Genomic DNA, 20,881 nt, shown 5'->3' on the forward strand with positions numbered 1-20,881 from the left:
AAAAACTATGCGTGGTAGCTTCTTGCTTGTAAGAAATAGCAATACCAAAATCTGCCATTTAAAAAAAAAGAAACAGTCGGCCACGCTTGCCACAAAAATCTTTTTCGGGGGATCAAGTAATTTCCCCCATTTCTTTTGTTCCAATATTGCTGTATTTACCTCCTGTACCACTGTATAACAAACAAGTTTATTGTCAAAATTCAACATGGCTGATTTGGACGACTTTTTCGCAAAGAAAGATCGCAAAAAGTCAAAGTCGGTCAAAAAGTTTGCGACTGCAGATGAGTTAGCTAAAAAATTGGAGGATACTAAACAGAAATCAGATGTGAGGCCGAAGAAGGAGCGTCCGGCGACGGAAGGCGACGAGTCAGGGCGCGGTGGGGTGAGTTTCAATCCGATCTAAATCGAAATCATTTAACTCCTGCCACCTTTTTATTAACTGTCAGATTGGTTGGTATAACGAAATTTTTGCAGTAATGAAAGTGACTAATGGGTTGGGCTTTGTCATTTGGAACGAGAACTTGTTATTCGTGAGGTTAGACTCCAAATATACTAATTAGTTCTTAATGGTACTTCACTATTTGAACATTGCCTCTAAGTAGCTTTTATAGTACAATTCCGTAGATAAAATAACCGATTGTTACATTGCATGCATTGATTCGACTTGTTTATGCTTAGTATGTAATGCTTTGAGCATACTTTCATAATTGAGCTTCATTATTGTTGTTCACTTCACACACACATTCGGTCATTCTTAGGTTAAGTAGACAGACAGTCTGCGCGCGCCCTTACTTAATGGTTTACGGCCATTTAGACTAAAGCACACTCTGGACACTTCTTACAAATAACCTTGTTTTAAACAGACACCACACATTGACATTATTGCACATGCACATCTGTGGGTATGACGACTGATGCCATAAGATTCAAGTCTAAACTATGTTTGAGGAGGGGTGACGTCTGACGCTGGAGGGAGCGGAGAGTTGCCGTTCTAGATTATTCCATTTTCTATTATTAAAGTGAGGCCTAACGGTGATAGAGTTAATCTAGCTTGACACTAATACAAATTAGCGCAGGGTTGAGTGTCCGATCCATACATTATATTTTCATATGGTATAAGTACGGTTAATACAAAGATACTTGTTTGATTGTCAAAATTTGTGTGTCAGAAGTATGGTGACCATAATAGTTATTACAGAAATAAGTTGAATAATAAAAAGAAAATGTTTTTTGTCACCTTTAAGACATGTCTTATTTGGTAATCAGAATTTCATTATTTTCCGTGTTATGCTCAAAAAATTGGGAAAATAGGTGATATTATGTATGTACATGGCCACATTGAAGCAATTCTTCTAAAAATCAATATTGTTATTTGACATTTGTTAGCATTGCACACTTTTACATGTGCAAATGTCAAATTGCAATATTGCTTTTTATATGGATTGCTACAACAACCTTTTTGGAACCCAAGTACCTATTTGTTTCCTGTTAAGTGTGCTAAGTTTAATGTTTTTATCTGTGTGTTTATTGGACAATATGGAGTACAGTGCAAAGTCCATAATGTTACCTAGAATGAAATGTATACTATGATACATTTCATATTTACGTATTTGATACTGCATTATCTGGGCCTGTGTCGCTATTATATTTACTATGCTAGCACGGAGGAATGTTCACCCATAGTTGTACAATAAGCTGCAAAAATCCAATCAGTTTCTTGCAAAGTAATAATCTAACTGGTTGCACTCAAGACCACCTGGATACATGTCGTTTCTGTAGTAGACCAAAAACACATACAAAAACATAAATTTAATAATTATAACTACTAATGGTTCATAGTTTGACCACTGTTTACAAATAATTCGCTGGGCTCAGTGACTGAACTTTTGCTCTTTGATTGTACCTCTAATAACTACCTATGTTAACTACCTCACTCATACACACACACACATGGTATGGCACTCTGGGGGGGGTTAAAAACCCCACATTGAAGCAATTCATCTAAAAAAGCAATATTGCAATTTGACATCCCATTGTACTACATGGAATGCAATAAATAATTGAGAATTGAATTGACATTTGTCCATATAAAATTAAGTATCCAAGGCAAACAAATGTAAGTGTGAATTATCAATAATGCCGAAACTGCTTCAGCTCAGCAAAATACCATAGCCTAGGCAGCCAATTTATCATCAGAAACAATTACACAAACGAAACTGGGTTCCTAAGTCTACATTTGATCTTACGACTTATTATAGATAAAACTGGCATACTGTCTATATACCACCAAGATTAATTTGGACCACCCCCTTAAAATTTGGAGAAATCGTTTCCGCTCATGAATCTTGGGCCATACACCATCCGCTACGGTGTATGGGGCACTTGCATAGGGAATACGCGAATACGAAAATCACCAGTAGGCTCTGCACGGTAACCGCGGCGCGAATTATTTCGAGGCCTTCAACCAATAGCCGTTTGACGTCCATCCACGTATAGATAGCATTCGTTTTGTTCATTGGTCGAAGCGCTCAATATACCTAATTCGCGCCGCGATCGGTTGTCATGCAGACCGGGCTGGTATGCTCAAAACTGACAGCTAGCATTTCAAGGTTAGCCCAGCTGACGTCATCCCACACAAAGTTGCCATTTCGTAAAACGTAAATTACCCACGTCCAATGTTTTTAATTTACTTTGCAAGGAAATTTTGTACTTTTAGTATAAGATTTACGTACAGTTTTAATGATTTTTTTGTACGTGACAAATATTAGTAATTAAATACATTAGGCAGTAATTCACTTAATTTTCAATAATAAAATTTGCGTCCTTGGAATGTTGGAGATACCACTTGAATGGTATGGGCTAGCAAATGGCGGCTTGTCATAGGATTGAGCATATCTGGTCTTCTTATACCATGGGAATACGCATAGGTGAGAACGGTACAATGCGCGCGCATGTCAGCGCGAGTAGTGCAACGCAACGCCCAAAAAACGCGCTAAAAAGATCTTTCTAGAACTTTCTAGATCACCATGTTCTCAGACCTAATTGTCATTGCACCCAGAAGGAAGAGGAATGGAAGGAGTATGAGGAGCCAGTGAAGGACTACACGGGGCTCAAGATTCAGGTGCTGCAGGGCGGCAACGGAGCCCCGGACTCCGGCCGCGACGCCTCCAATGAAGACTCCGCCCCCGAGGGCGATAAGGGCAAGGGCCCTTGGAATAAAACCAAGGTCAATGTAAGTGTAAATAGAGTATTTATCTTTGTATCTTTACTGGCTTTGTGCACATTTCAGCGCACCCTGTAGCAAAAATGTGCACAAAATTCGGGCAAATTTACTGTCAAGCTTTGGTATTTCCTACAAAGTGTGCATTTTCACTGCTGAGCACAGTTGCTAACTTCACAGTTAGCCTTATAGGGACACAGCCTTATGAATCTTATGCTCCAAACATGAATCACTCTGTGGTCTAGTGGTTAGAGCGTTAGGCTCACGATCTGGAGGTCCGGGTTCGATTCCCGATGGGGACATTGTCGAAATCACTTTGTGAGACTGTCCTTTGTTTGGTAAGGACTTTTAGGCTTGAATCACTTGATTGTCCGAAAAAGTAAGATGATTCCGTGCTTCGGAGGGCACGTTAAGCCGTTGGTCCCGGCTATTAGCCGTAAAACACCTTCACCAACCCGCAGTGGAGCAGCGTGGTAGAGTATGCTCCATACCCCCTCTGGTTGATTGAGGGGAGGCCTGTGCCCAGAAGTAAGACGTATATAGGCAGTTTATGTATGTTATGTAAGTGGTCTTCTAACTTGGTCTACTCCTTTTCTCCTGTCTCTTGAGTACCATTTTGACCACAGTTCTAGACCATCCAATCTCCACTAATAATCCTTAATTCCAGCCGCAAGTGGAAGAGCAGCCCCCGCCGCCGCCCCCTGAGGAGAAGCAGCCCCCGGCCCCCAAGAGCACCGCCTACGTGCCTCCATCATCACGCGTGCGCGCCCCCGAGCCGCTCCGGCGCAACCAAGCGGTATGACCTTGCTTTAAAGACATCAACAGCTCACCCTGTATACTTACTGTTAGATATACAAGAACCAATTTAACATGACGCCTGTATCCCCTAAGGAGTAGGCAGAGGTGTACACCAACTCTTCGCCAGCTAAGTTTTAGTCCCACATAATAGGGGGCGAGCCTGTTGCCATTAACTAGGCACAAATCCTCCAAATGATCCAAACAAATTGAAACTCAAAAAGTTGAATTTACGGCGGTTCACGACCCGCAGGTCCCGGGATCCAGTGGTTGAGCAATGGGCTTACGACTCCCGAATCCCAGCTAGGGCTCTAAATAAAGACAAGGAGGAGCTCGGTGGCGCAGCGGTAAACGCGCTCGGTCTGCGAATGTTGAAGTTAAGTCACTTTCGCAAAGGCCGGTCATAAGATGGGTGACCACAAAAAAAAATAATTCATCTCGAGCTCCTCCGTGCTTCGGAAGGCACTTCGCAGTTGTTAATAACCACCAATCCGCACTGGTTTAAGGCCCGATCTCCCTATCCATCCATAGGGAAGGCCCGTGCCCCAGCAGTGGGGACGTTAATGTGCTGGTGATGATGATGATAGCGTTTTTAACCCCTCCAGTTGTTTAGCTCAACCACTGGACCACGGGAGCCGTTAATAAAGTGGTATATAATTGATACAGAAGCACGCGCCAGACATCCACAACGACGACTACTTCCCGGTGCTGGGCGCGGGCGCCAAGCGCGGCGGCGGCGGCTGGAGCACGGCGGGCGGCGGGGGCGGCCCGGCGCGCGCCCCCCACGGCGGCCGCGCCGGCCTGGCGCTCGGGAACCGCTTCACGGAGCTGCAGGACGACAGCTAGCCAGGTGACGGCATCATCAATTTAAGAGCCACGCTCTTGTCGGTGCAGCATTCTCCATGCTACTTTTTAGGGAAAAATACGGCAGTGGTATCCCTCTTGCATTCCACCCCGCAGTACAGTCATGAGCAATATAATGTACCCACTTTAGGACTCTGTCGCACTAACATATTTGACATTTAGTAAGACTTACAGTTCAATTTGACAAAAACGTTAATGTGACATGGTACCAAAGTGTATACATATTAATGCTCGTGTCCATACTCTCTCTGACGCAAGTGACGCAGATGACGGCACGGGTATCGTAGTCTTACCGGGCGACGCCTTACCTTGCGCGTGCGAGCGAGACAAGACAGTCCGCCCGCGCTCCCTTACTCCTTTACGGCATAAATAAACTAAAGAGAAGCCTCAGAGAGCTTTCTCCCCCATCCGAGGGGAGGGGTAAATAAAGCTTATATTCTGATATAAGCTAACTCCACTCGATACAGACTGGTGGTCTGCCACCAGTCTGTATCGAGTGGAGTGTCCCTTATAATAAACCAACGTAGGCTGTAATTAGTTCATCTTGCAATGGTTGTACGGTCACGAGTACTGATATGTAGGTATACACTTTGATACCATGTCACATTAACTTTATTGAAAATTTAAACCGTAAGTCCCATTAAATGTCAAATATGTTAGTGCGACGCGGTTCTAAAGTGGGTACATGATATTGCCTTATTACTACTATGTACTAGTATACTAACATAAAATTGTAATAATGTATTTACAGGTACCAACAAGCACAGTCGCGAAGCGAAGCAGTGAAGTGTCAATATGGACTTATAAGCAAAGCCTGGGGCATAGCTATACCCTCAAACACAGTCAAACAGAACAACAGTGCATTTTTCATTACCTTCAAACAAGACAGTTGCTATAACAGTACCTTCCTTCTATTCTATGTAAAAATCAAAATGTTATTTTTAAGAACTTTTATATTGTTGATGTAAGTTGATTGACATTCGGCCCAAATTATTCCTTTGAATTTTACGTTGTACACATTCGTCTAGGCAGCGTAGACGTCCAAAAAAACGCGTAACGCGCGGTAAAAGGCGTATTTAGTCGCCGTTTGATGCCTTATCATTTTGTGATTAAAAATTGGTTTTCTGAAAACAATGAACGGTGACGACGTAAGCGACCACATACTATTGAGGGACTTGTCAAAATCTTTGCCTAATGCGGCCATTGCAATGTTGTAAACGAGGCTTAAAAACTTTTTTATATTCTTCAAAGCCGAATGTAAGTCAATCTGCAGTTCATTCTGTAATTCGCTGCCGGTTCGAAGTCAACCAATGCTTAGCTTCCGTTTCTGCATTCCAACCAATTAATGAGCCCGTAATGCCTTTGAGGTATGCGTTTACACTAACTTTCAGCCAATTAAAAACGATCCTAGATCGGTAAAAAGTTTCTTTGTGAAAAAAACTAAAAAAATATTGTTTTGTAAATGTTAAAATTTTGGCGGGAATTCTCTTCTGCAGCGAAAAAGGCTCTAATTTTGTTACATTCTCGCATGCAATAAACTGTTTACTACTTGTAAATAAAGTTTTTGTATGAACTATATTGTTGGTTACCTAATTAATCGATATTTTTGTATCGATTTGGAAAGTCTTTTTAAGTAGATAGCGAATAAGTAGACAATAACATAATGCCTATGCTTTTAAAGTTACAAAGTTATTTCAAAAAATCTGTTAAGTATTTAAAATGGCAACTGTCTCAAAAAAAAGTGTAAAAGCAGGAAACGGAAGTGTGTAAACTGATCTACATTTGTTATTTTTTATGTTTATATTGATAAAAATATTAAATATAGCTGAATGTGAGTTAAACATGGTCTCTGAACATTGGTGATGAAATAAATTTATACTAAAACGCCGTAATTTTAAATGGTCAAGCGTGGATAGCATTTTAATGCGTAGTTTATATATTGAACACCTAAAATTTATTATAAAAGTGATGAGTTGGCGCCAACCGGAATGGATGCGTTACTAAACGATTGTACATTGTAATTACGGTAAAAATATTGGGTATCGATAAATCATTCAAAACATGTTGTACCATAGGAATAAATTATGTATTTAAATTTATGGTGACTTTTTATTACATTTTTATATTTTCGTAAGGGTTGTGAGTAGCAGGGCAATGGCTGTATGCGTAGGCGCCTTAGCCTGAGAACCTATGATTAGTGCTATTAGGGTTCGTGGGGCGCTGTAGGTATTTAATGGCGTCTTCCGCTAAATAGGGTGTTCAGTGATGAGTTATGGGTATTTTGTAACGGAAAAATACATGTAAATGTATATATTGGTGCTAATTCCTGTAAATACCATCTAATTTTATTTTAGGTTATATCTGTCATTTTCTTATCCGCCGAAAAGGAAAGGGACGGGTAATCGACAAGCATAAAATTTATGGAACACACGTCAATTTTAAGCACAAATCTAAAACAACCGTCTAAAAATTCGCCCGGGTTATTCATTTATTTACTCATTCTTCCTAAAATTAAGAGCTGTCAATAATCCGTCCCTTTCCTTTACGGCGGATAAGAAAATGACAGGTATAACTTAAAGTAAAATTAAGAGATGTCTGCAGGAATCGGGGCCATTTTATAATTAAACAAATGATGTCATGCCCGACAACAGCGCGACCAATCGGATCTAATCCATTCTCCAGGAACTCAGTCAAACAAAGTCATCAAAATCGGTCAAGCCATTTTCAACCTATTGCGAGACTAAACAAACAGCGATACAACCCCATCTGTCAGCACCTCATCACACTTTCCAATGCTTCTATCCTTTTCTGTTACTTGGAACCTGTCATTTGCTAGAGCGAGAAAAGGCGACCGCTGGCAGCAGAATGAGGGAGTTTCCAGACTATGTTCGGTCACGAGCATTAATATATATACACTTTGGTACCATGTCACATTAACTTTTTTGACAAATTGAACTGTAAGTCTCACTAAATGTCAAATATGTTAGTGCGACAGAGTCCTAAAGTGGGTACATTATATTGCTCATGACTGTTCCCCAAAAACTATAGATATGTGTGTGGATATACATGTGTGGTTGGTATTCCACCTCACAACCCACACGATAAGAGAGTATAGATGTGATTCTACCCTTTGTTCAATTTTTTTTTTGTTGAGCAAACATCTTTTCCATTTCATTTTCTTAAATAAAGCATTATTTTCTTTTAAGAATCGGAAATGACAAATCAAGATGTTCTAGAACATAATTTTATTATGATTAATTGTACATTTACTAGCTTAACCTATCGATTTGCCCAGTGGAATCATCGAAAACCTGCAACAAGAAAAGAATATGAGTAGTATGACATAGTAAAGAAAACCAAACTAGATTGCCTGATGCGTATTGTACTGCTTTTTTTTTAATTTTGATTGTTGAAGACTAGACAGTTCCTTATCCTTACTATTAACATGTTCACTGTGTATGAACCACATTTGAGGCGTAAAATTTAAAACTCATACATGCATGACCCATATGTGGGCCACATTTTTTCTTGCCATAATGTGTCTATATGTATATACATAAATTCCAATGTGTTTATCGAAAAATAACTTTGCATGTGAGGGGTTGATGTATAATTTTCAGTTGCACAGTGAATGTGTTAGTTTTTACAATAGAAACATTCCCACTTTGGGAACATTCCCAGAAAGTGCACATCACTAGTCATCACCCATACATCATCATCAGTCATGGTACGGTCACGAGCATTAATATGTTTACACTTTGGTACCATGTCACATTAACTTTTTTGACAAATTGAACTGTGAGTCGCACTAAATGTCAAATATGTCAGTGCGACAGAGTCCTAAAGTGGGTACATTATATTGCTCATGACTGTACATCAAGATATAAGTCACAATCCTTCTAATTATTATAATTGTGTCTAGGTTGAACAAGCAGCTGGACTTTATGTTTTTTATACACTCCCAGTCCAGAATAGGAGCACATAAAAAACTCAAGTATGTTCATACCAGTCATCATCATTAATTTCTCATCATATCATGGGAGCAAGCTACAGAGGCTGCAAAAGAGTGGAAATCTGTTATTCAAGCCCCATGTTCCAACAAGGGATAAAAGAAAAGATCATACCATTTACTTCTTGAGGAGCTGGTGACGGCAGATGAGGTAGGGGGCAGACAGACCGGAGCCGGCGAATAGGATGAACCACAGCGTCAGCTTGTAGCGGTTGCTGATGTCGAATGGCAGGTTCTAGAATGTTAAATGTCACACCACGTTACAAATAAAAAATAAACCAGGGATGAAGTATTTGACAGCCAAGCAAAGTTGAATCCAAGTATCATTCAATTTGACTGAACTTTGCTTCACTGTCAAATACTTAAACCCACATTCATCCCTGGTTTATGTTTTATTTGTAAGGTGGTTAGTGTTTGTTTAGTTTTGTAGATTCAATCACATGCAAGTGTCAAGATAAAATTACTATTATTATTGGACACACAATATTGTGTGTGTTATTTAACATATCTGTGTTTTTGAGAATCTGTCCTTATCAGGATAAAAAAGGTAAGAAAACTTTATCTCTGAAAGAGATTTCTTCCTGTATGCTGTAAAAGGAGATTTTATATAATAGGTATTTTAGCAAGAAAGAAGAAAATAAAAACCCCTGTTTTTTCTTTCTTTAAAAGGATTATTTATGGTTCAGAAAGGATAGATCAGAAACTATACTTTTAACTAGGGCTTATCTTTTTTTTAGCTGTTTTTATTTTTATAGCAATTTATTATTTCTTATTGAAATTTGTTGATTAAGTATTATTGATTTGATTACTAACCTAAAAAACTAATTATTTGAAACAAATATAGTAAATTAAACAGCTAATCAATCGTCAATATAAATAAAAACACGTAAAATTACTTAAACAATTTTTTCTTCTATTGTTTTTCTAATTATTTCAGGAAAAAATTACGATTATGTAATGTCGTAGTAGGTTTTTTGAAAATGGAACTTACCTCGCCAGGTACTCCGCCGTTGGAGTGGGAGTTCCTCACAACCTGGTTCATCACATTTCTGCTCAGCCTGCTAGTCACACGACCGAGAAGGGCGTTCATTTTGGGAAAAGCTAGATTTTCTTCTTTTGTAGAAAATGTGAAGATTTCCAATCCTCGTTCGTCAAGTCAAGATTTTTTTTTCTTCGCAAAATCTACCACCGCGTTCAGGAATTTTGGGAGTGGTAGTTAGTTTCATTGTCTTGTATAATTTGAACGCAACTAAAATTATTAAAATTAAAACAAAATATTGGTCTAATACATAGTTTATTTTAAAATAATATTTATTTAATATCTACAAATTATTGTAAAATTTCTGGATTCCATAATTTACCTGGAATGGAAAAAAAACAGTTGCTATACGGATTTTTCTGTAATGTGTAAGTATAACAAGGCATCACTAGATGGCACTTTCTGAACCCGCGTTAATTTTCAAACCCTCTCTTTTATGAGTTAATCCCGATCATGCCGTGTCTTTAAAAGGTCCGGGACCCCGGAATTTATATCTCTAGAGGGAACGCAACTGTGATCCGTTGGGAAAATTAATATTCGATAAAAAGTTGTGTGTAGTGTAACGGATCATACGATCGGATGGGAAAAGAGAATCACATATTTTTTAGGCTCATCGAATCATATGATCCGATAGGAACATTTTGACTGATCGATCCGTCCAGGCTACGTTCATCAAAAACAATACAGATAGCGCTGTACAGATTTTCCGTCGTTTAACCTTTTTCATGGATAACAGACATATGCATCTTTTATCTTTGTTTTTGGGTATAACTGATGACCCTTTGGCTACCCGAGCACAATTCACCCATTATTATTCTGATCAAAATAAAGAGAAGCAATATAGGCAGCAACATAATTCTATACATCATCATCATCAGCCCATTAACGTCCCCACTGCTGGGGCACGGGCCTTCCCTATGGATGGATAGGGAGATCGGGCCTTAAACCATCACGCGGGCCCAGTGCGGATTGATGGTTATTAACGACTGCTAATGCAGCCGGGACCAACGGCTTAACGTGCCTTCCGAAGCACGGAGGAGTTCGATATTCTATACATAATGTGATCGAAATATCAAGCAAGAATTATTTTTATTTACTATGCCTCTGCCATTACATTGTGTTTTGGAGGAAATAGGTAATTATCAAGTTAAATCTGTACAACGCCATCTATATTCTTTTCGGTGAACGTAACCTGGAAACTCCATGAGTTGGTATTAACCACAGCAACCACAGATCGCGCTGGTGAACCTGGTGTTGGTGTGGTGAATCTGTGGTGTGTATGAGCGATACTTACAAACACTATTTATTGCTGTTTTTCCTCAACTGCCACTCGACGATGAGGTAGGGCGCCCCGAAGCCGGTGAGGCCGAACCAGAAGAGGTTCAGCGTCAGACGCGTGCGGTTGTGAATGTTGAACGGAAGGTTCTGGAATGTGCAGAGAACTTCGGTTAATCTTTTCCTTCTGTCGTTTTAAGTGGATTACCACGCAAACTTAGCAACCCTGAAGTCAAGTGACCCACCAAAGGCCCCTTACACTTTCATGTAACGACTACGTACTTTCACCAACATGTAGTAACCGGGACAAACGCCTTAACGTGCCTTCCGAAGCACAGATCGTCTTACCTTCGGACACTTTTGGTGATCAGTATTAATTTCGTAACCAAACTAGGGATCACAAAGTGATTTTTGTGATATGTCCCCACCGGGATTCGAACCCGGAACCTCCGGATCGTAAGCTCAACGCCACTGGACCACGTAGGCCGTTGCGTTATTGGGGTTAATTAAATATGATTGATTTAAAACAATCCTTAAAAGTTTTTGTCTTAGTGTTTAGTCTTATTTAGTTTTTTTTTTATATTTTTTGAGTTTAAACAGGCTTTTATGATGAAAGTGGAGGAAGCGAAGTTGAAGTGTCAGGATCGTAGTAACAGGGGGGTTAAAATGATCAAAGTAATGTTGCAATTTGACATTTCCGCATATAAAAGTAAGTGCGCAATGCAAACAAATGTCAAATAGCAATATTGCTTTCTTAGATGAATTGCTGCGATGTGGCCATTTTAACCCCCCTGGAATTCCGTGGTTTCTGTTTGCCCCAAACGGATAATATAGGCTTGCGTTTGACCACAATCTCACCTAATGGTAACTGACGACGTGGTCTAAGGTGGATCACACTTAACTAACAAACGCCTATTCACTCTAGCCTTGAAGACTCCATCTTATGTATGCATGTGATTTAAAAGAAACTTAAATAATACAGAATTAAAACGACCTGTGACGTCACTTGGTATATTGCTTAGGCATCCCAACTAGAGGTGGGAAAATACCGGGTATTTTTAGGGTTCCCGCAAAAAAGAACACAACGGAACCCTTATTCCTGTACTAGCGGCAGCCCGCGACTTCGTCCGCATGGATTTCTGTTTCCGTAGTAAGAATTCCCGATGTTTTTTAATTGTTACAGCCTATGTGTTATTCTGCTGCATAAGCTACATTATTGTAAAGTTTCATTAAAATCCATTCAGTAGTTTTTGCGTGAAAGAGTAACAAACATCCATACTCACAAACTTTCACATTTATAAATTAGTAAGATGGGTTTTTGATGTCCGTGGGTCTGTCCGTCAAAACCTTTTCTCGGTAACGAAAAACCTCTGCCTAACCCTTCGGGATCTAAGCATCATGTTATGTAATTAACTGTATAACACTTATACGCTAATGATAAGCGTTTATCTGCTGGTTGTCATAAGGTTTTGCATTACAAAGGAATGTTTATGATACTGCTGCATTGTGAATGCAAACAATGAGTCGTTTCATCAAGACGTATTCGGTGTTTCAAGAAACAGGCGGTATTTTGTGCAATGCAGAAATAGACTAGGGAATCGAAAAAGTGTTTTCTTTGTAAATATGGCGATCGTTCTGTCTGTCCTTGTCAAATGTCAAAGAAAAGCGCGGGAATAGGCTAGTTTCCAACTAGTCAAATCAGTTACTTTTTACTAAACGTCAAAACACAAAATTACTATGGAATTTGTTTGAAAAAGCACACTATGACGTCATAGAAAAAAATGATAAAATGTCGGACTTATTATTACGATTTTCTTGTTTAATATTCATAAATAAGTTAAATAGACAAATGAAAATGTTTTTCGTTAGTTTTAGATGTGTTTTTATTTAGTAATCAGCATTTCATAATTTATATTATACGTATTTGCAAAAGAATGAAAACATTTGTGAAATTAAACGGCTGTCCAAGTGACGTCACCCGTTTTGGGGAAACAAATAATATATTAACCACTCCTATTTGTGTCACTTTAGGGATTGTATTCATAATGAAATGAATATTAAGTAGCTACTTTACTTAGGCATAAGATCACGCCTATTTCCCGTTGGGGTAGGCAGACACCACGGAGTGCTACTTACTACGATCCTGACACTCCTGCGATTCTTCCACTTTCTTCAAAGTCAAAAAAAATAATAAAAAAGTTTATAACATAAACAGCCTATATACGTCCCACTGCTGAGCACAGGCCTCCCCTCAATCAACCGGAGGGGGTATGGAGCATACTCCACCACGCTGCTCCAATGCGGGTTGGTGGAGGTGTTTTTACGGCTAATAGCCGGGACCAACGGCTTAACGTAACGCTCCGAAGCACGGAATCATCTTACTTTTTCGGACAATCAGGTGATTCAAGCCTGAAAAGTCCTTACCAAACAAAGGACAGTCTCACAAAGTGATTTCGACAATGTCCCCATCGGGAATCGAACCCGGACCTCCAGATCGTGAGCCTAACGCTCTAACCACTAGACCACGGAGGCTGTTAGACCATGGAGGCTGTTATAAAAAAGTTTATTTAGGTAAAACTTTCGACACACATATACATTTAGGTACAACATTAAAATATAAGTACACACATTAATATTTATTTAGAAAAGCAAACTAAACCAAACGTGTCAGCTTTTTATTTAGGTTCCGAACGCCTTTGCCCAGCAGTGGGATAATATAGACTAGCAAAAAAAGATTTCATTAAGTACACTACATTTTATTGTAAAACCATCTGCTAATCAACTACCAAATATACCTATGGCCTATGTATTTCATCTAAAATGGTCGACCAATATGGGCCTCCAGTGGACCAAATAACTGAATCTTCTGGTCTTCTTCTATCGTGTGGGTTGTGTGGGATGACCAACATTAACCCTGGTCAGGGATATTATTGAGCCCCCAAAGGCCCCTGACTTGGCTCATGTAACGACTACTTACTTACATCAGTAAGTGCCCAGTAACTGGGACCAACGGATTAACATGCCTTCTGAACGACGGATCATCTCACTTTCGGATGATCGGGTGATACGAACGCGTGTGAAAAAAGCATAGATCTTAAAATCTGTTAAAACATGTACCGGCTTCCTCAGTTTTCCACTTCACGTAAAATCTATTTTCTCCAAGTATTTACATATCGAAAGGTGCTTATTTTTTTTTAGGAATGAGAGACTAGTACTTAGAGAAAAAGTACTTTTATATGAACACTAGCAAAAGTAATTTTCCGCCATTTTCTTCAACACGAGTAGGTACTTACGTAACAAAAGCAAACCTCTACCTCTGTTGATTCAATGCATCATCATAATCCTTGCAAGAATGACTTCTAAGAAAACATTACAAAATCAAAAATACTTATAATGCTTCAAAAACTGGGACAAAGGCTGAACGGAATAATTAAAAAACACTTTTTTATTAAAAATAATATTATATCAGGTATTATAAAAAACTTACCTCCCCGGGAATACCGCCATGAGATCCGTTCCTTATAAAAGACCTCATCACATTTCTTCCCGCCTGATTGGAAATCCTTGCTAAAGGCCCGATCATTTTGATTACGATTTTCACTCCAAAATTGCACACAAACTGCTTTAGAACTTACAAAATGGCCAGGTAGAGGCAAGATTAGATAAACTATTGGATATCGACGTCCAATACGTGTACAGGGCGATAAGAAGGACTTTATTTGATTTGTTAAGGCGATGTGAATTTACAGTAAACGCACAAACTCGACGTGCGATAAGCTAAGAAAGTACGACTCAAATGTACCTACCACAAACACTGGTAAGTACTTACTTGTTTATATTTTCCGGGTAAGTAAATAGAATAATGCAATGAAAACTTAAACAAACACTGGCTGTAAGTATACTTTGTAGGTTCGTAAATAATTTTAAGGATAAGCATTTAATTCTGAAGAAACATTTGCTTTTACGTAGGAATATTGAGAATTTGAAAGCGAATAAAACAGAGGGTGTACAACTAGTTTTTCCGGGTATATTTTAAAAGGGGATGAGGATTGTGTCCATTCTAACATGATGAACCTGTGGCGATTTCTCTGCTGCCTCTTAATTCCAGCTGAATTTAAAAAATCTTGGTTGTTTCCTTTGAATTATTTGTTTTAAAAATTACATAATTATTTAGAGCGCACATTACTTCATTTAATTAGATAGTACACGACAAGTAAAAGTCGCTCTTCAGTAGTAATAGCTCTCCATTGCTAAAGACCATTATTTCTGATTATGATCGAAGGTTTCATCATCCGTCACCAAACGGGTCGTCATATCCATCTTAAAAGTTCGTAAAACTGGCAGTAACTAACTTTACCTTAAAATTACTTATTGGCTCTGCCTACCCCATTAATTACCCCACACACGCTGCTACTCCCATATGATTTAAAAACGATAGACTTACCCTTAAATGAAATAATCCGTCTACGACAAAAAGACCAATCATGCGTGTATATCGAGTAAAGTGACACCTTTTACGATTGTTCGGATTATACTCATTACTGTTGTTCTGTTGTAACGTAGAGTAAATAGGTACCTCTGCGTTTCAACGAGCTTTGTTCTTCTTTTCTTGTGCGGGTTGTGAGGTCAATGACCGACCTCATCAAGCTGGTATCAGATTAATATTGAAACGCCAAATACTCCTGACGCGCTCAATGTAACGACTACATATTTACTTAAGTAAATGGTAGCCGGGACCGGTCACTTAACTATAGTACGATGTGCCATCCATAGGACGAATCGTACCTTCAGACAATCAGTTGATTAGCCTGCAATGGCCTAACTAAATTAGGGATCACAAAGTGATTTTTGCAGATTTTTGTGATATGTCTGTTTATTTATTTGAAATAGGCAGGAATCAATTTAGAGCCGTGGTACTCCAGTTAGATGAACGTTGACTCTCATTTCGAGGTCGCAGGTTGGATACGAATCCAATACCGGCCTAACAATGATCTTCGAATTAGTTTATTTGTACCTATTTTACATAACGAACGTTTCATCCGACTAACTGCAGCTTATAAAAACTACTGCAGCTTCTCACAAACTATGTAGCCGGAGAAAAGAAGCTGTAAGAAAAACCTCGGCACAGGGCCCTAGACGTTTTATACAGAGAGGCCATAATATAGCTATTGCTTAATTTACGATATGACTTATGTATGATTATGATGTATATATATGGTAGTGTGATCGAATAAAGCAGCAGCGCAGCGTAACTAAAGGCGGAAAAAACTTTGAGCAGAAAAAAATCTCTTCTAGCAACTTTTGAAATTTGGTAGATTTTTAAATCAATATGACAACACCGATGTAAACGTCAAGTTTAGATTCTGGATCTGAGGCGCTGTTTTTTACGTTTGTACGTTTTATTATGCAAATAAAAGAAAAAACATGAATTAAAATCATGAGTTACTTCCTAAATAAATGTAATTAAAGTGTGATGAATCGTCTTAAGTGAAATCAAACGTAGAATTGGAACGTAAGCTTGGTTATGTGCGTAATTTTCATTCGCCGGTAAAGTTAAGTTTTATCGTCGAAAATGACTGAGACATCGTGTTATATCCTCGACAATGGAGCCTACACGGCGAAGGTCGGCTTCTCCTCTATGGAGCCGAAGATTGTCCCCAACTGCATCATGAAAGCTAAGTCCGAAAGACGTCGCCCCTTCATAGGCTCCCAAATAGACGAATGCCGAGACGCCTCGGGTCTATTTTACATCTTACCGTTTACTAAAGGGTTTCTAGTCAACTGGGACACCCAGAAGACAGTCTGGGACTATATGTTCAGCAAGGAATGCAGTCCGGTCAACTTCAATGAGACACCTCTCATCCTAACGGAACCGTTGTACAACTTTTCTTCGATACAAGAGGCTATGACTGAAATTTTCTTTGAAGAATACGAATGTCAGTCGTTATTGCGTATCAACGCAACGGATTTGGCCGAGTATAACTACAGGAAGACTCATAATAACGAATGTACGGTTGTTGTCGACTGCGGATACAGTTTTACATATATTGTACCATATATTAAAGGAAAGAAATATAGAGATGCTATAAGACGGATAGATGTTGGTGGGAAGGTACTAACCAACCATTTGAAGGAGATATTGTCATATAGGCAACTAAATGTGATGGATGAAACATATGTAATTAATCAAGTTAAAGAAGATTCTTGCTTCGTATCTCAGGATTTCATGGGGGACATGGAAATAGCAAAAAAGAAAGGTTTGTACTGTACATATTTAAAAACTGAAATTATTCTCTTAATAAGTATAACCAGGAATATAAATAACTTCCTTTTTTGAAGTGAGAAAAAAACCTGTAATGCATCCAAGTTTTTTATGGCTGATTCCTGGTAGTGGTTGCCTGGAAGAAATTGTTTCAGAGCAATAAGGCCGCCTTTTGTATCAGTTGTTTGTTTGTAATTGTTTATGTAGTGTTTCTTTTGTGTGTAATATAGTTTTTGTATTGTATTATAGAAAAATAGTTTTTGGTCTTTTTAGTAAAAGAAACGTACCACAGATTAGATGTTAAACCATTATTATCACTTTCCAGCCCCATATAACACAATAGTCCGCGACTACGTGCTACCAGACTACACAACAATCCGTCGTGGCTACCTGCGAGACATCGTCAAACCGGATGAAGACCTCGAGCAACAGACACTACGTCTCAACAATGAACGGTTCACCATCCCAGAGCTGCTCTTCCATCCTTCAGACGTCGGAATCCCACAGATGGGCATCCCAGAAGCCATAATCCACAGCATAAACTTATGTCCCAATGAACACACGGAAAGTCTTTTAGCGAACATCGTCTTATGCGGTGGAAGCACTATGTTCCCAGGGTTTCGTGACCGGGCATATAATGAGACCCGTTCATTAGCCTTAGACCATTTCGATGTAAACGTAACATTGCCCGAAAACCCAGTAACATATGCTTGGGAAGGCGGCAAGAAGTTATTCAGAGATCCAGATTTTTATTCCTTCTGTATGACTAAAGAAGAGTATGAGGAGGAGGGGAAGGGTCTAGCGTACGAGAGATTTGACATATAACGGCGGAAACGAGCGAGGAGATATTCGCAGTAAGCGAAGGCCTTGCTCGTAAAACTTGGAGCGTGCTAGAAGGATTCAGACTGATAGACAAGTAGAAAGAGAAGGAAGATATCTTTAACCACAAAGCTGAGGGTGCACTGAAGAAAATAGACCAATTTCGCTGCAGGAGCCGCACGCACCAAAGTCATCGCATCTTATAAATCGTTGTATGAAATCGTATCCGCGCCGCGTGACCGGCATTTTGCCGCGTAATGCGATGGCTTCGGCGCGTCTAGTAGGGCTAACATGCGCAATGTCATAAAATTATCGATCAATTCAATCATTTTTGTCGTAATCGATAAGTTTGTTTTCCCCCTAACATGCGTGACACGTGATTTTGTTTGTATTTTGACAGAACGACATAACTTAATTGGGTTCACATATAGCACAAAACGGCATGTTAGACACCAGTAGGTGTCAGTTCACCGTTAATTGGCCTCATGCAGTAGAACCGTAGCTGTAATATCTTTAGGTCATTTTTGCTTTTACTTTTTGGTTCAACTTGTAGTAAAACACGCGTAGGTTGGTTCAACACTGATTTATTTCATCTAAGCAGGTAACTATACATCAGGTTATTTAATTCTACCCACCACCATAATAATATTACACTACATCTTTCCCTTTATAGAGAGAATAACAAAATGTTAACAAGGATTTGTTAAAACAAACTGTCAATAAATTAACGCAAGATCTGTATGTATAAAAAGTAACATTTGTTACTACAATCAGTTAAAAGGTACTTAACTAAACCTATAGGTATACCTACCCATAATTTACACATACAATCATAAATACTGTAGGTACGTATATTGTAGGTACGTCTCCTACACTTGTTAACACTAACGTGTTTCTCACTTTTAGTAGCAAGTGTTATCTATAATATAAAAACAAAAGCAAGCAGCTTAACATTATTTAATAGGTACATAATATAAAAGTTTGAAATTATTTCCCTAACTATATCATCTCTTTTCCGAAGAGTAAATCTAGCCCTAAATTGGCAAGCATTCGAGTTCTAGATCTCGTCATGGGACCCTGTATTTGTGGGACCTGCGTAGTTCCAGCGTTAGAACTTCCATTATGAGTGGCTTTATTGTCATTATCACTTTTACATACATTAGAAGTGAATGACGGTGTGGCTGCCTGGCCCGTGTGTGCCGAGGCCGCGGTGCCGCCGCCCGCGCGGCGAGCGATCAGCTGACGACGGCTCCGCCGGCAGCGGCGGCCGGCCGCGTCTTCGACTATAAACGAACGTGGTTCAGGCGCTCGTCCCACTACACTTACTGGTTTCCTACCTCCCGCATCAACTAATGTCGCCTTATCACCCGGTGTAAGACGCATGAGCGGTCTTGCGGATTTATCGTAATGTTTTTTATCCTTTTGTCGTCGAGCCATGAGATTTATATAATTTTTCTTTTTATCTACAGACTCTTCTAACAACTTGTGACTAATAGGTAACTTTGTGTTAATTCGCCTACCCATGAGTATTTGGCTCGGTGAATCGAGCTCGTTCCGCGGTGTAGCCCTAAAATTTAATAAACTTAAATAAAAGTCTTGCCCCGAATCGACACATTTCTTAAGAAGATTTTTTACTGTTTGCACTGTCCTCTCACTTTTGCCATTAGATTGTGAATAGTAAGGCGAAGACGTCACATGACGTACTTCCCAATCAGCCATAAATGTCTTAAATTCACAAGAGCTATAAGCCGGTCCGTTATCAGTGATTAACTCGCTCGGAATACCATGACGTGCAAATTGGTCCTTCATAAAATTAATTACGCTTCTACTATTTATGCTAGATAACTCGCCCACCTCCACAAAGTTTGAAAAGTAATCTACTAATATAATGTAGTATTTCCGGCCGTATTCAAAAATATCCGAACCTAACTTTTGCCATGGTAAGTGTGGCACTTCGTGCTGCCGCAGCGGCTCGCGGCGAGCCGCGGGCGCGTGCAGCGCACAAGCCGCGCACCCGCGCACGGCGCGCTCCACGTCCGCGGTCATGCCCGGCCAGAACATTACTTCGCGAGCACGTCTTTTACACCTGTCGATGCCGAGGTGCCCTTCATGTACCCTTACTAACATTTCCTTACGTAAAGTGCGGGGAATAAATAAGCAGTCCCCTTTTAATATCATGCCATCTACATATTGCAGCAGCTCGATGTACGGCCAAAAAACCCTAACTTTTTCATCAACGTTACGCCTGTGTTTGGGCCAACCTGTCGTTATATATTTTATAAGCAAAAGGCAATCGTTGTCGATTGCTGTTTCTCTTTTTATCATGGCCAATTTCTTGTCACTGAACTGTACATGTCTAATCATAAAACATGTTTGTATTTCTACGTCCTCGCTTACACGATCATGCATCAACTCATTCAACGGCGCTCGAGACAGGGTATCTGCAATATACATATATTTTCCGGGGTTATAGACAACCTTAATGTCAAAACCCTGCATTCTCATCATCATACGTTGAAGTCGGACCGGTACTGATGCCAATGGTTTTTTAAATAAAGCTTCTAACGGCTTGTGGTCAGTATGCACGGTGACGTCAGA

General features: G+C 39.5%; 2 protein-coding genes across 3 annotated transcripts; both read left to right on the forward strand.

Moving 5' to 3' along the window:
- Positions 1 to 50: 50 nt before the first annotated feature.
- On the forward strand, positions 51 to 6,978 carry LOC126378517 (protein CDV3 homolog). 2 transcript variants are annotated; one of them, XM_050026927.1, is made up of 5 exons: positions 51 to 382; positions 3,059 to 3,232; positions 3,888 to 4,016; positions 4,682 to 4,865; positions 5,631 to 6,978. In XM_050026927.1, exons 1-4 carry the CDS (start codon positions 206 to 208, stop codon positions 4,859 to 4,861), a joined length of 660 nt encoding a protein of 219 aa, XP_049882884.1. In that variant the 5' UTR covers positions 51 to 205; the 3' UTR covers positions 4,862 to 4,865; positions 5,631 to 6,978. The 2 variants fall into 2 exon arrangements, with proteins under 2 accessions (XP_049882884.1, XP_049882885.1); XM_050026928.1 differs by having other exon boundaries at positions 3,062 to 3,232.
- A 9,579-nt stretch (positions 6,979 to 16,557) lies between these two features.
- Positions 16,558 to 18,834, forward strand: LOC126378447 (actin-related protein 6). Its single transcript, XM_050026813.1, has 2 exons — positions 16,558 to 17,459; positions 17,790 to 18,834. Exons 1-2 carry the CDS (start codon positions 16,775 to 16,777, stop codon positions 18,287 to 18,289), a joined length of 1,185 nt encoding a protein of 394 aa, XP_049882770.1. The 5' UTR covers positions 16,558 to 16,774; the 3' UTR covers positions 18,290 to 18,834.
- The last annotated feature ends 2,047 nt before the right edge of the window (positions 18,835 to 20,881 follow it).

The sequence above is a fragment of the Pectinophora gossypiella genome, chromosome 26, assembly GCF_024362695.1.
Source record: "Pectinophora gossypiella chromosome 26, ilPecGoss1.1, whole genome shotgun sequence".
Lineage (NCBI taxonomy): Eukaryota > Metazoa > Arthropoda > Insecta > Lepidoptera > Gelechiidae > Pectinophora > Pectinophora gossypiella.

Bases quoted from the DNA above. Each gene is read 5' to 3' on its own strand.
- LOC126378517 (XM_050026927.1), top strand. From the start codon at position 206: ATGGCTGATTTGGACGACTTTTTCGCAAAGAAAGATCGCAAAAAGTCA. The intron at 3,233-3,887 runs GTAAGTGTAAAT...CCTTAATTCCAG, and splicing joins GGAATAAAACCAAGGTCAAT to CCGCAAGTGGAAGAGCAGCC. The intron at 4,017-4,681 runs GTATGACCTTGC...TAATTGATACAG, and splicing joins CGCTCCGGCGCAACCAAGCG to AAGCACGCGCCAGACATCCA.
- LOC126378447 (XM_050026813.1), top strand. From the start codon at position 16,775: ATGACTGAGACATCGTGTTATATCCTCGACAATGGAGCCTACACGGCG. The intron at 17,460-17,789 runs GTTTGTACTGTA...ATCACTTTCCAG, and splicing joins GGAAATAGCAAAAAAGAAAG to CCCCATATAACACAATAGTC.